At 57.0% G+C, this 13,500-nt stretch overlaps 1 protein-coding gene across 1 annotated transcript; it reads left to right on the top strand.

The window, feature by feature from the left end:
* Positions 1-3,177: 3,177 nt before the first annotated feature.
* TBXT (T-box transcription factor T) lies at positions 3,178-11,755 on the top strand. Its single transcript, XM_058732639.1, has 8 exons — positions 3,178-3,383; positions 3,784-4,048; positions 4,809-4,943; positions 5,733-5,794; positions 5,915-5,976; positions 7,464-7,640; positions 9,076-9,205; positions 10,835-11,755. Exons 1-8 carry the CDS (start codon positions 3,178-3,180, stop codon positions 11,106-11,108), a joined length of 1,311 nt encoding a protein of 436 aa, XP_058588622.1. The 3' UTR covers positions 11,109-11,755.
* Positions 11,756-13,500: the final 1,745 nt, after the last annotated feature.

Genomic DNA, 13,500 nt, shown 5'->3' with positions numbered 1-13,500 from the left:
TCCAGAAAATTATATAATGGAACTTTACAAACCATAATACAATTAATTGGGTTCCTTTCAATGGGAGAGAGAAATAAACCAACTGGTGACAGAAATGATTTGCTATTCCCCACTCTATCTACGTTGTTTTAAATTTAGGACTTGCCAAAGCTTTTGGCCGCCGGGCCTGACCAGTACGGGAGAGTGAGCTCGGCAGAAGGAAAAAAATGAACAAAAGTGAGGAAAGGCCAGCAAAATGTGAATAGTGGTTAGTGATGGAAGTTTTTATTTTCACACACACACGCACACACGTATTATGGGTATACATAAATCTCTATTATATTCCACACTGAACAGAAATTTTACAATCAGAAAGTAAAAGTTAGTTTTTCTCCCAGAAAAGGAGGGGTCCTACAATGCTGTCCCCTGCCCCTGCCGGCCTTGAGCCTGCTTTGGGACATCGATACCTACTCCTAAAAGACAAATGGTTTTGTTGCTTGAAAAGGGTTGGGCCTGGGGAAAATGGTTTCTGGAAATTGAGGGGTGTGTGTGTGTGTGTGAGAGAGAGAGAGAGAGAGACAGAGAGAGAGAGACAGAGAGATTTCTTGTAAAGTGTTTGCTAAGTTATTTTGGGGGTGACCATTTGCATTCTGAGGTCCAGCCATAAGACCTTTTGCAGATTTTCCCCTGAAAGGCAGGGCTTCCCAAGGAAAGACAGAAAGACAGACGTTGGGACAGAGCAGCCGGCCGCACCTCCTCCTTCCCAAGGAGGCACATTGTTACTAACCGGGAATCCTTTATAGCTGGGCCTGAGGAAGTTTTTGGCTGTAAACTGTCATGCACGGAAGCCTTCAGTGAAAGGGCTGGAGAGTTGGAGACGCTTCTCCTGGGAACCGAGGAACAAAGATCCAGAAGACAAGGCCCAGAAAGGTGCAAAGAATCGGTGGTGGAAAAGGAGGGTGCTTCCCAGCTCGGCACAGTCGGGAACCCCCAGCCCCTAGCTGCACCAGCTACTGGGGCCGAATTTCTGGGTGGTGTTCTTGAACCCTTGGGACGTTCTTTGTGGAGGGTAAAAACGGCATTGCACGGCTTTGAAGCTTAACATTCTTTCCTGATGGGGTTTTATTCTTAGCTGGTCGTGCCCCCTCCTGTTTGTGGAGCCCGCTGAAATCAGAACCATAGTTCTGGAACGATCTCGAAACCCTTCATCACCGGGAGCTCTACTGGGCTTTGTGGACCACACCGACAGAACTCGCGCCTTACCGGTCAGGGGGCGTTGGAAGCGCCGCTTCTGATGGGGGGAGGGCTTCAGAGAGCCTCGATTGCCGGATCCCCTCCCTTCTTTCTCCACCTCACACCCGGCCTCTCCCCTTTAGGACAAGTGCGGACGCAGAAATGACCTTTGACACATTTTAATTCTCTCGAAAAAGACTCGCCCCCAAATCCCAAGGCCCAAAGAGCCGGGTGGATGGCAACTCGGGAGGGCCCCGCTGTCAGGGGCAAATGAGGTCCTTTCGGTGCCTCTTTCCAGAAGGAAAATCCTCCCTTCCCCGCCCCCACCCCTCGGGTCAGCCCCTTGGGAATCGCCTGCGTCCTAGACAACAAAAGAAACCGAGAAATGCGTACAGGGACGAGGTGCGCTGGGCTTCCTGGCTCTTCAGGACCCATTTGGAGAGGGGCGGAAACCAGCTCTGGAAACACGCTATCTCCACCCCAGGGGGGCGGCGGGCGTCCCTGTACCCCCAGGGCTGGCTCCCGGGAGGCGAAGGCCCGGATCCCTCCCGCGGCTTGCCCCGGCAGGGAGGGGGTGGCCGGGGCGCAGACCCCGCGTCCTGCCGGGAGAGCCCCCTAGCTCGGGCGCGAGGCTGTCCTGCGTGGGCCGCCCCACCCGATGCACTGGCTCCCCCCCCAACCCCGGGCCGTGGGGGCGGGGTGCGCGCGGCGAAGACCCGGGAACCGGCTGGAACCGCACGCTCGGGTTAGAGTGGTGGCCATGGGGTTCAGAGGCGCGCAGCCGGCGCTCGGACCTGCTGCTCCTCCTCGCCTCCCGGGCTCCCGTTTTAGGAGGAATGTTATTGTTTAAAGAGACCTCATTGAACTATTTCCTGCTCATTGTCACCTTTCCTTCGCTCTCCTGGCGGAGGTTCTCACCGAAAGGTCATAAACCACCCGCTCCCCACGCCGCCGGGCGCTGCGGCCCTCGGGGCCTGGCGGGGAGGCGCACCCCAAACCCTGCTCTCCGGGGCGCACCCTGGCCAGCCTCCTCCCGCGCCCACCTTCCGCGGAAGGAAAGATCAGACCACAGAAGCCACGCAAACCCCCAGGTCCCACTCAGTGCACGCGCAAACCCCATCATCCAAGTCCCGCGTTTACGCAGCAGGCGGGAAAACTTCCTAAAGGGACCCGTTTGGTTGATTTCTGAGTATTTCCCTCTCTGGGCGCGGAGCCCACCGTCGGGCAGAGGCTCGGGCCGCCGAGGCGCGGGGGACGGGGGCGCCGGGTGGGCCGATCCCCGGTCTCGGGCGCTAGCGGAGCGGAGGGACCCGGTCCCGCGGGGCGCACGACCGGGCGACGCGGCGCGGGGGCGCGCGCCCTTCTGCGGGGGCCGGGCTCCGGGCGCCGGCGGGGCGACCCCGGGCCGGCCCCCGCGCGACGGCAGTCCCTCGGGGACGCGCGGGCAGGGGCCCGGCCCCGCGGCCCCCGCCCCGCCGCTTTGATGGAGGCGCAAACGCTTGGGGGAGGGCGGGGGCGGAGGGGCCGGGCCGGGGACGCGTCGGGCCGGGGCCCCGGCTGACAGGAAGCGGGCGCGGGAGCCCGGGGTGGGTCCCCCGGCGTCCCCAGCCCCCGCGCCGGGTCTGAAATGGCCGCGCGCGGCCAATGGGCAGTCGCCCCCGCACTTCAAAGGGCGCGCGGCCCAATCGGCCGCTCCCCTCGGCGGCCGCCGCGGCCCTATTTATGGGAGGGGACGCCGGTGCGGTCCCCGGAGACCTACTCGGGTCGTGCGTCGCGGGAGTTCAAGTGGAAGAGCCTTCCCCCCCACCCCTCTCCCCCGCCCCCTCCCCCCCCAGGTCGCGCTCCTCGCCCTCCGCCCGGGAGCCCGGCGCCGTCTCGGAAAAGCGGCCGCCGGCCGGGGTGAAGGTGGCTGTCGCGTCGCGAGTCGGGGCTTCGGGGGGCGGCGGGGAGGGGGCGGGCGGGAGGATGAGCTCTCCCGGCGCCGAGGGCGCGGGGAAGAGCCTGCAGTACCGAGTGGACCACCTGCTGAGCGCCGTGGAGAGCGAGCTGCAGGCGGGCAGCGAGAAGGGCGACCCCACGGAGCGCGAGCTGCGCGTGGGCCTGGAGGAGAGCGAGCTGTGGCTGCGCTTCAAGGAGCTCACCAACGAGATGATCGTGACCAAGAACGGCCGGTAGGCGCGCGCGGGGCGCCCGGGGGCCCGGAGAAGGCTTCCTGCCGGGGACGGGGTAGGCGGGGGGTCTTTCTTGCTCCCTTCCGCTCGCTCGGCCGCGGAGCCCGGTGTGCCCCCGCCGCCACTCTCCTGAGGTCTTCCCCGCGGAAGTTCGGGAGGCGTCCCGGGGACACGCGCTTGCCCCGCGCGCGGAGAACCCTCGGCCAGTGCTCCCCGACCCTGCCTCCGGAGGCCGTGAGAGTGCGTGGGGGACGCCTGGAGACCTAGGGGGGCTCTGGGAAGCGGGGGCGTGGGGGCTTCTCTCTGCCCCCAGATGACAGCCGCCTCTGTCCCAGGTTGCGTGCCTTCCGTCCAAAAGCTCCTCTCTGGGGGTCCTCCTGCCGCACTCCTTCCTTTCCAGGAGGATGTTCCCGGTGCTGAAGGTGAACGTGTCCGGCCTGGACCCCAACGCCATGTACTCCTTCCTCCTGGACTTCGTGGCGGCCGACAACCACCGCTGGAAGTATGTGAACGGAGAGTGGGTCCCGGGCGGCAAGCCCGAGCCGCAGGCGCCCAGCTGCGTCTACATCCACCCCGACTCGCCCAACTTCGGGGCGCACTGGATGAAGGCGCCTGTATCCTTCAGCAAAGTCAAGCTCACCAACAAGCTCAACGGAGGGGGTCAGGTAGGTGTGATGGAGCCCGCGCCGGGCAGGGGCAGGGGCCGCGCCAGGCGGGCCGCGGGGCCGCACCTTCCGCTGGCGGAGCCTTGGGAGGGGCTCTGCTTGCGCGCCAGGTGACCTCTGTCCGGGAGAAACTGCCACCCCCGGCCTCAATGAAGCCTTCGGTGTTGTTTATAGGAAAGCGATGAGGGCAACACCAAGGCCTGCAGCGCGGGGCAGGGGGCAAAGCTTCCCCTTTGAAGACTCAGCCGGTCTGGGTCTCAGGCTGGGGGGAGCTTTTGCATTCAAGCCCTCGACCGCCCTAGGGGCAGAGAAAATACCAGCCTTGAGGGGCAGTGGTCACTTTGGAGCTAAATATGGGCTGCCGTGTGGCCGCGTGCTCTGAACAAACTTGTGAATTTGGCATTTTCTGAGAGCCCAACCGGGAGACCCCAGGTTCAAGCGCCTCGCGCACAAGCCCAGGCTTTTAAAGACGGCTGCTTCCATCCTGGAAGCCTTAACAGGTTACTCCACCGGGTCAAAGGAGTTCATGATGGGCATTCATTGCCTCTACTGGGGTGTAGCATCTCACATTCCTTTTTTTTTTTTTTTTTAACACTAGTCGTGGGAAGCAGGGCCCGTGGGGAAACCCGCCCACTTACCAGCAAAGAGACACTTTGCTGTGAGCTACACGGCTCTGTGCACATCGCGTGTATTTTTCTCCTCAGCAGCAGGGCAAGGGACGTTTCCTTATCTGAAGGTCTGGTTTCTCTGCTTCCCCCAGATCATGCTGAACTCCTTACATAAGTACGAGCCTCGGATCCACATAGTGAGAGTTGGGGGCGCCCAGCGCATGATCACCAGCCACTGCTTCCCGGAGACCCAGTTCATAGCGGTGACCGCTTATCAGAACGAGGAGGTGAGCGGCGGGGAGGCGTCTGGGTGGGCGACGTTCCCTCGGAGCTCACAAAGCATGCAGAGACTCTGCGTGTGGGGCCCTGTGGCATTTTAGCCTGGTAAGTAAGGCCTCATCAGATAACCTGCCATGAGCGTAAAATCGGCCCGGAGGGGCGAAAAGTTTAGTCCCGGTCCTTGGCCAGGCCTTTTGCCCTTATTTCTCTGTCAACGCGTCTAAAACTAGAACCATCTACCAAATGAATCTCCGAACGAAAAGAACAAAACTTTTAGGTGAAGTGCCGTGCGAATTTCTTGAGAGCAAGATGAGGGAGGGAGGGAGGAAATCTTTGGAAAGCGTCCTGACCGGCAGCCGGGAGGGGCCAGAATCCGCAAGGTGCCCAACACTGGTCGCTGCCTGTAAATCTCGAAGTCTGAGCCCAGCGTGCGGACGTTTTGTGATGAGCTGGTTAGGTTGTCCGTGTCGGCCACCTGAGAGCCCTGGAAGGTCGCTCTTTCCTAAGCGGATCCGGGTTATGTTTTGAACCACGTTTGTTTGATTTCTGCGCGCAGAATGTTGTCAGCCGCGGGTTAAACTTCTTCCCGTGATTTCCGCTCAGAAAAGCAGCTTTTAACAACGTACTTTGTGAAATGTTCCCATTGCTCAGCCACCTCAGACCCAAACAGAAAAATCCACCGGGTGGGGGTCCGGTTCTGTCTGAACCTTTAAAGGGACGCACTGATGTTTCCCAATTTCCTGGTACCAAACAATCCTCCGGCTGTGTACCAGTAACCGTGAATTCTTGTTTTTCAGATCACAGCTCTTAAAATTAAATACAATCCGTTTGCAAAAGCTTTCCTTGACGCAAAGGAAAGGTGAGAGGTTTCTAACTTCTACCCTGCGGGCCAAGAAATATGCAGAAAGAGGAAATATTTCTGCAAATGCTGTTTTCCGAAAGTTCTCCTTTTTGACAGTTCGGTGCGTTGTTTTGACAGAAGCGATCACAAGGATATGACAGAGGATCCTGGAGACAGCCAGCAGCCCGGGTACTCCCAATGTACGGTTTGTTGCACTCTGTCTCAGCGTGCCTTCCCTCGGGGACTAGGCAGCTGAGGGCTGGAAGCCGGAGGGGCGACCCGTGGCGCGCTTGGGGGAGTTGACCGCACTTCTGCCGTGCAGGGCACGTGGGCCCATGATGTTGAGGCTCCCTTACTACTGGTCTTCACCCTCGATCCAACTGGGAGGGCTGTGGGTGCCATTCAGCACCCTTGACCGAGAAGCCCGGGGAGAGTTTACCTGGGGTCTTTGGTCCGGCTCCGAGGCAGCTCGAGCCAGGGCTGGGTCGGATCGCTGAGATCTTGGTGGGTGGCTGGACCCTGCCGTGTTGGGCAAGTGGAGAAGCCAGCTCGTTAGACACGGTTTCTCTCTTTGTCAGCGATAGGAGACTGGAGGATCGTGTTGGGAACGATGCTCATGAGCGGTGTGGTTTTTCCCTTGGCCCGTTTCGGTTCCAGGGGTGGCCGTCCCCTGAGGCTGGTTTTAGAGGGGACGGCGGCTTGCAGGCTGGGAAGAGGGCTCCCAGTCCAGCTCCCTTGTCCAGTTGCACCAGCCAGAGCCCGGGGGTGCGGGTCTAGAGAGCCATCAGGAGGCCAAGTTCTGTGTAGCTGTCCTCTCTATACAGGGAAGGGGCTTGGAATTTAAATAATGGACAGAAAAGTTCGCGTTCGCCGCTTCTTCCGGAGGCCGGATAGACCAGCATGGCACGTTTCCAGTCTATTTCTTCTTTAACCCTCTTCTCGGCTAATTTAACAAACAGCTCTTTTAGAAGAGCATTTAAATGTTGTCCCAGGAATTGTTTGTCGTTTGGAAATTAGAGCCAGAATAGTTGTCCCTTTAGAGGTTGCGTTTCTGAATTAAAAAAAAAAAAATGCCTTAAAAACCAGTGACTGGAGAAGAGATTGGAGGGTGAGAGGCGGGCCGGGTGTGGAGGGAGTGATTCTCTGATGCACGACGGGGAGAACCTTGAGCCTAAAGCAGAGGAAAAGCAGGAAGAAACTGGCTCCAGTGGGGACACAGCTCCCGGGCCGGGGGGTGGCAGTAGGAGCAGGTGAAGGGAGGGGAGGGGGTGCCACGCGCGTGAGTCGCCCCGTGTGTCTTGAGCGTGTCTGGTTCTGAATTTCATGTGTTTCCGCATTTTTTCATGCTCAGCAGTTAGGGCCTGGAAGCTGACGGGCCTCGGAAGGTTCTGGGGGGTCGAGGCAGAGGGGGTGAGGAAGCAGCAGGTGTTGGCCGAGGCTGGGGTTCCCCGGCCCTTCTCGGGTGCCCTGTGGCTGTGGAAACCCTCGTCCGCCTATGGCCTCTCGTGTGGAGCTGAAGCCCAGATGCCTCGGGACTTGATCTGGGGACTTGGTGTTAGACGCTATGAGTCCTCTCTTCGTCAGGGACCCCTCAGGAAGACACCCCCGGTTTTCTGGTCTCAGCTCTCCTGTCCTTTAAATAAGGGAGGTATGCAAATGCCAGTTACTCAGCACTCTTTTCTCACAGCAGGGGGGTGGCTCATCCCTGAAACCAGCACCCTGTGCCCGCCCGCCGCCCCCCACCCACAGTTCGGAGGGCCCCTCTCACTTCCCTCCACTCACGGCTGTGAAAGGTACCCCGCCCTGAGGAACCACCGTCCGTCCCCCTACCCCAGCCCTTACGCACATCGGAATAATTCTCCAAGTAAGTTCTAAGTCGCAGTAGACCCGGGCTTTGGGGGTGGATGGGAGACCGCGTCTGGAAAGGCCTCTATCGGTAGGATGGGTTCTGGAGACCAGGATTGGAAGAATGTCCTCTGGAGCGGACCCAAGCCAGCCCCTTAGTGGCTCAAGACGGACCTTCGTTTCGCCTCCCGCCCGCCACTGGCTTCGCACTGAAGGTGTGAGGTCCGGCCCAGGGGGCTTGCGGTGCTGAAATGCATCTGTTTTTCCTGAGCTGCGGGTCTGTCTCCGGGGGCCCGGGTTTGGATATTTTATGGACCCCTCTAAAGTGATGATGCTGGGTCAGATGGGCGTGAGAATTACTGGCTGAACCAGACCCACGCGTGATTTTCCAGTGTCTCTCCAAGTGTGGTGCCTGGGCCAGCGGCGCGGGCATCACCTGGAAACTACCCCACACCTACTGAATCCGCAGTCTTCCGGCTGATCCTGACGAGCGCTTAAGGACTGTGAGCACAGGGCTGGACCCCTGACATCCCTTCCCTAACTTCCTCTAACACCATGCACGGCTAGACTTGATATTGTCTGGCTCTAAAAAGAGGAACATAGTTAATGAACACCATAAAACAATTAAGCAATTAAAGCTGATTTGAAATGAAAGGAGCTTATTTGGGAAAGAAATAGTCACTGGGACTTGTTCAACCAGCGGCTGGACCCTGAGGTTAGAAGATTGTATTTTAGTTTTGTCTGAAGCAAGTGTTTCTAAAGTCCTTTCAAATCTTAAGAAATAATGTTTTGGGAAAAGACAGGCTGAAGTTACATTTATTATTTTTTTTAACGTTTATTATTGAAAGACAGAGAGAGACAGAGCGGGAGCCGGGGGAGGGGCAGAGAGAGAGAAGGAGACACAGAATCCGAAGCAGGCTCCAGGCTCCGAGCTATCAGCCCAAAGCCTGACGCGGGGCTCAAACCCACGAACCGCGAGATCGTGACCTGAGCCAAAGTCCGATGCCCCTGTTTATTTTTATTTTTAAAGATAATTAATCCCTAGGGCGCCTGGGTGGCTCAGTCGGTTGAGCGTCCGACTTCGGCTCGGGCCATGATCTCGCGGTCTGTGGTTTCGAGCCCCGTGTCGGGCTCCGTGCTGACAGCTCGGCGCCTGGAGCCTGCTTCCGATTCTGTGTCTCCTTCTCTTTCTGCCCCTCTGTCGCTCACGCTCTGTCTCTCTCTGTCTCCCAAAAATAAATAAACGTTAACAAAATTTAAAGATAATTAACCCCCCATCCAGTGGTTGTAGGATTCCGTTTCTACGGGGCATCTGCTGATCTAAAGATAAAGAAAAGGCTTGGGTTGACTTGGATGCATTTTCCAAAACAGACGTACGGCCATAAATATTTGCCTTTGATGACCAATGAAACAGGCCAATGGCGTCCATAACGATGGCTTGTCACCTCCCACAGCCTTTTCTGACAATCCGTCTGCATGCTTATCCATGCTCCAGTCCCACGACGGCTGGCCCAGCCTGGGAACGCCTGTCCATACCAGCATGCTCCCCGTGGGCCACAGCGCCGGCCCGCCCACTGGCTCCAGGTAATGTATGTCCGGACATGATGCAGAGCGTCCTGGGACCCTGAATGTGACGTCCTGCCGTTTCCATCCTTGGTCTTTATTCTGCCCTTCACCTGGGGGCGGCTGGGCAGTTATTTGTAGCCGTACCGCTAACCCGGGGATCCCAGGTTGCATGACCGCGGTGCGGCATGGATAGAGATATAACAGGGAAGCCAGGGCACCCATCCTGGCTCTGGCACTTACTAGTTCCTGCGAAGGACAAGTCTCTTAAACTCTCGGAGCCTCGTTTCTACAAGAATGCCAAGTGACCCCATCTCTTTGTCTTTACAGAGTTGGGGTCAGCAGGTGTAATCTGAAGAAATGTTTCTAGCGCCTTTTTTTGAGAAGAGCTATTAAATTAAGGGAAAAGATGTAGTTGGCTTTCCTGTGGATATAGGACCAAAGTCCTTAACGTGGTTGCTGGTAACTAGTAAAGAACAATGGATGCTTTATTATTAACTTGAAAATAATGTAGGGGGAGATGGGCTTAAAAAATCAAGCTGATTGGTGAACATACGGAGGGTTTTCATAGGGTTATTATAAAAAACTAAGACAAAGTTGAAAGTCAACTCTAATTTTCTACAGAGGAAACAGGCTCAGGGATGTGAAATGATTTGGCAAGTTGGTGGCTCACAGTAGAATGAGTCTGTAGACAAGTTATCTCGACTTCGAAAGCAGTGCCGTTTATTCTATTTAGCATATCATACTATGCCTCAGATCTTAATTCTTTTGTCTAGGAAAGAATTCTTTGATAATAAGAATCTAAGTGTCTGCCTGTAAAAAATAAAGCAAACAGCGCTTCAGGTGCGTGAAGCAGCCAACTTTTCAAGGGCGGGACGGTCGCTTAGAAACCAGCACAGAAATGGAATCACCTGCAGGTTACAGACCCCTGGCAGGGGGGGACCCCACAGCACCATCCGGACTGGGCATCTCGGAGCCATGTGTTCTGTCTATAAACAGGGGCAGTAGACTACTTCCTTCAACTCAGGGTTGTTTTCAAGTTCAAATACAGCTGAAATACAGCACATGGCTCGGTAAGCATTATAGCACCACGTAGAGTAAGGTCGCCTTCATTTATAGGAAGACGTTTTCTCCATACGATTTTAGCAGGTTTGCAACCTGCTGAAGTCTACGTTCCCAGACCGAAGGGTCTAATACCGATGTCCAACCCCTCCTTCCACGGATTGGGACACAGGCTCGAAACTGGTTACAGGCCAGTGTTCCCTGACGCAGCTAGGGAAGGGCGGGGCTCCGGGTCCGACTCTCAGACCCGTTCTTGCTGCACCGCGCCCCGCTGGCGGGCATTGCTGCCCAGGACAAGGTGCAGGGGACCTTGTTTTGGAGTCCTTGTTTTGGAGTCACCGTAAAGCACCTTCCAAACCATCATGCTTCAGGAGGGTGTTGTCTGCCTCTCGAGGGTCGGTGCAGTGGGGTGTGCACCTGAGGGTCGCCTCAGGGTGTGGTTGACTAACAGAGCGGGTGACCTGTTTGGAAGACGCCGTCTGGCGCCCTGGTCAGCACTCGGGTCGTTGGCTGTTGCTGTCCCTCCCGCAGCCGGTCTGGGGCCCCGCTTCAGGTCTGTGCCTGACTGTCTCCACGTTTGCATTTCAGCCAGTACCCGAGCCTGTGGTCCGTGAGCAGCGGCTCCATCACGCCCAGCGCCCAGACCGCGGGGATGTCCAACGGGCTGGGCGCCCAGTTCTTCCGGGGACCCTCCGCACACGCGGCGCCTCTCGCCCACCCGGTCCCGGCCTCCCCCTCCTCGGGATCCCCGCTGTACGAAGGGGCCCCCGCGGCCACAGACATCCCTGACAGCCAGTACGACGCCTCGGCCCAAGCCCGCCTCATAGCCTCGTGGACGCCCGTGTCGCCACCTTCCATGTGAATCGAGGCCTGTGTCGTAAACGACGCGGGACTTCGCTGTGGCGGCCGCAAGTGCGGGTCCGATTCACCTCCCAGGTACCGAGGTGGCCGCTCCTGGGTTGAGGGAAGGAAACAGGCCCTGTCACCCTCCCTTTACGGTTAGGAGGAGGGACACGTGTCCCGCCGTCCCTCAGGAGTGCCGTGCCCGCCGCGCACCCGCAGTGAACTCTGCACGGAAGCAGCGCGGTGGCCCGAATTTACCATGATTCGCGATAAACGCCATTTGCTGGGGTCAGACACGTGGCGTTTCTCATACGGCACGTGCAGCCTCGGCCCGCCAGCAGTTGTAAACCCCACCGGTCCTACTCGTGCAAGACAGATGCACACTCAGTTCTCTTCCTTGTGGCTTTGGAGGACTTCCCAGACCCTCTGTGGCGGCGGTCACAGGTGGGCCTGTGCCGGGAAGGACAGGATAATGTCACAGCCGAGGACAGCAGGTTGTAGTTGAAATGCAGACTTGCCCGCTCTGCCCACTAGAACGTGTTCATTTTGAGCATCGGTAGTTAACCTCTTGTGTTGTTAAACCTACGATCGTTTATCTTTGTCTTTTAAGTAGCCAAAGACAATCAGCAGGAGGCCTTTTTCTGCAAAATAAAAGCAATATCCAAATTTGGTTGGTCTAGTTTTTATTCAGACTCCTCTTTTTGGGGGGCAAGAGTCTGTGACGGCTGGTGGCAAAGACCTTGTCCCAAAGGAGCATTGTAATCTGTTGTGAACCTTAATGCTTCATCTAACGAGCTGCAGAGCTGCGTGTGAACGCTGCGTGTGAACTGCGTGTATTCACTCGTTGCTCATTACCACAAAAATGCAGAAGGTGATAATTGACTTTCAAGAGAGTCAACACCGAGTCGTGGGGGATGGCATCGTGGGCGACATGAACTGACACAAAGCGACAGTTGATATGTGGGAACAATAGGGCATTTGTAAATATCTTCCCTGCTGGCGTTCTGAGCAGAGAACCAGATGGCTCGATCGGGGCAGTCTTTCCATCTAGTGGCTGAACGCTTAGTTTGATGCTGCGTACTTGAACCTCCTATTCAGAATTGCCAAGAGCTACAGATGGCCAGTCCGTCGGAGCTCGGCCAGTAAGGTGACACTATGGACACACGTGGTGTCGTGGACGTTAAGGGTGAAGAGAAACGAGGCAGAGGGGCTTCGAAACTTCCCGAGGGAGTGGGAGAAGTGTGTTTACAAGTCAGCACTGCTAACTTTTTAGTGCCCTTGGTGAACTCCTTAGGTATCATGGCCAGGGGCCCAGCCCAATGCTGGGGCTTCCTTCGGCTCCACTGCTCTTTCTAGGACCCGCGGCGATCCATTTGTCGTACTGAGGGCGAACCCAGAACTCAGCGCAAAGGGCTGAGTGTGCAGTGCCCTTGTGCCTGCTTTCCAAGCGGGACACGGCTCTCGTCCACTCTTTGCCCCTAGTTTTCCTCGATTTCGTAACCGCTGCTCACGTGCAGACCTATCCCACATCAGAAGGTTTATTGACAAGGGTGTTACGAGCGTAATTTTTGAATAAGCCACTGTGCGAGTAGAAGTGGGAAATGAAACGGGCCGTAGTCCGCACTGTGGCTCCTGCCCAGCACAGGCGGGGTCTGCTGGAGAAGCGCTGGGCTTTGGAGGGACGGACGGTCCCCTGGGATCCCGAAAACTTGGACTCCCCTGCAGCCGGCTGCTCTGTGAAGGCTGGCATCAGGGTCTTGTCCCCCAGGACTGACCGGAGGGAGCAAGAAGAGCCTGGGTGCAGGGTTCTTGTCTTGAGGACACGTTCCTGGAGGTCGCGGCCAGGGAACACGGCCCTGCCCCGTGCTGGGGACTGCAGGGAGACTGAGTCACATGGCGCTTTCTCCAGGGGCCTTCCACTCTGGCCAGGGAGACTGATTTTACATGTAGAAGAGGGACACGGGAGTTTCTAAAGGTGACCCCCGGTTCAAATTCAGGGAATTAATATTGAAGTAACCAAACAGTGATTTCCTGCTTGTGCGGTGGGGCGGCGACAGCCGTGTGGGGCAAAGAGCCCACAGTTTGGTGCAGAAGACCTGGATTTGAGTGCCCGTTGGCCTCACTTGCTGTGGGACCCCAGGAGAGTGAGTTACGCGCTCCGGAAATTCAAGTTCCTTATCTGTAAAGGCGGAGGAAGAACATGCTTGTCTGCTGGGGCTGTTGTGAGAAATGAAAGAGAGCAAGGTGTTGGAAAGTGGGTAGAAACAGTGATTTGTGCTACAGCATCATAGATAAAATTCTAAGCCAATAAAACAAATAGTTGCCCAGCTCTACTTATGGAATCCTTAGAATGAGGTATGGCTGCATGTAAGAAACATCTAGTCAAGATCCTAGGCCATCGGTCCTGATTT

Source organism: Neofelis nebulosa, chromosome 6 (genome assembly GCF_028018385.1).
Source record: "Neofelis nebulosa isolate mNeoNeb1 chromosome 6, mNeoNeb1.pri, whole genome shotgun sequence".
Classification (NCBI taxonomy): Eukaryota; Metazoa; Chordata; class Mammalia; order Carnivora; family Felidae; genus Neofelis; species Neofelis nebulosa.
This window is presented reverse-complemented; position numbering and strand designations above follow the sequence as displayed.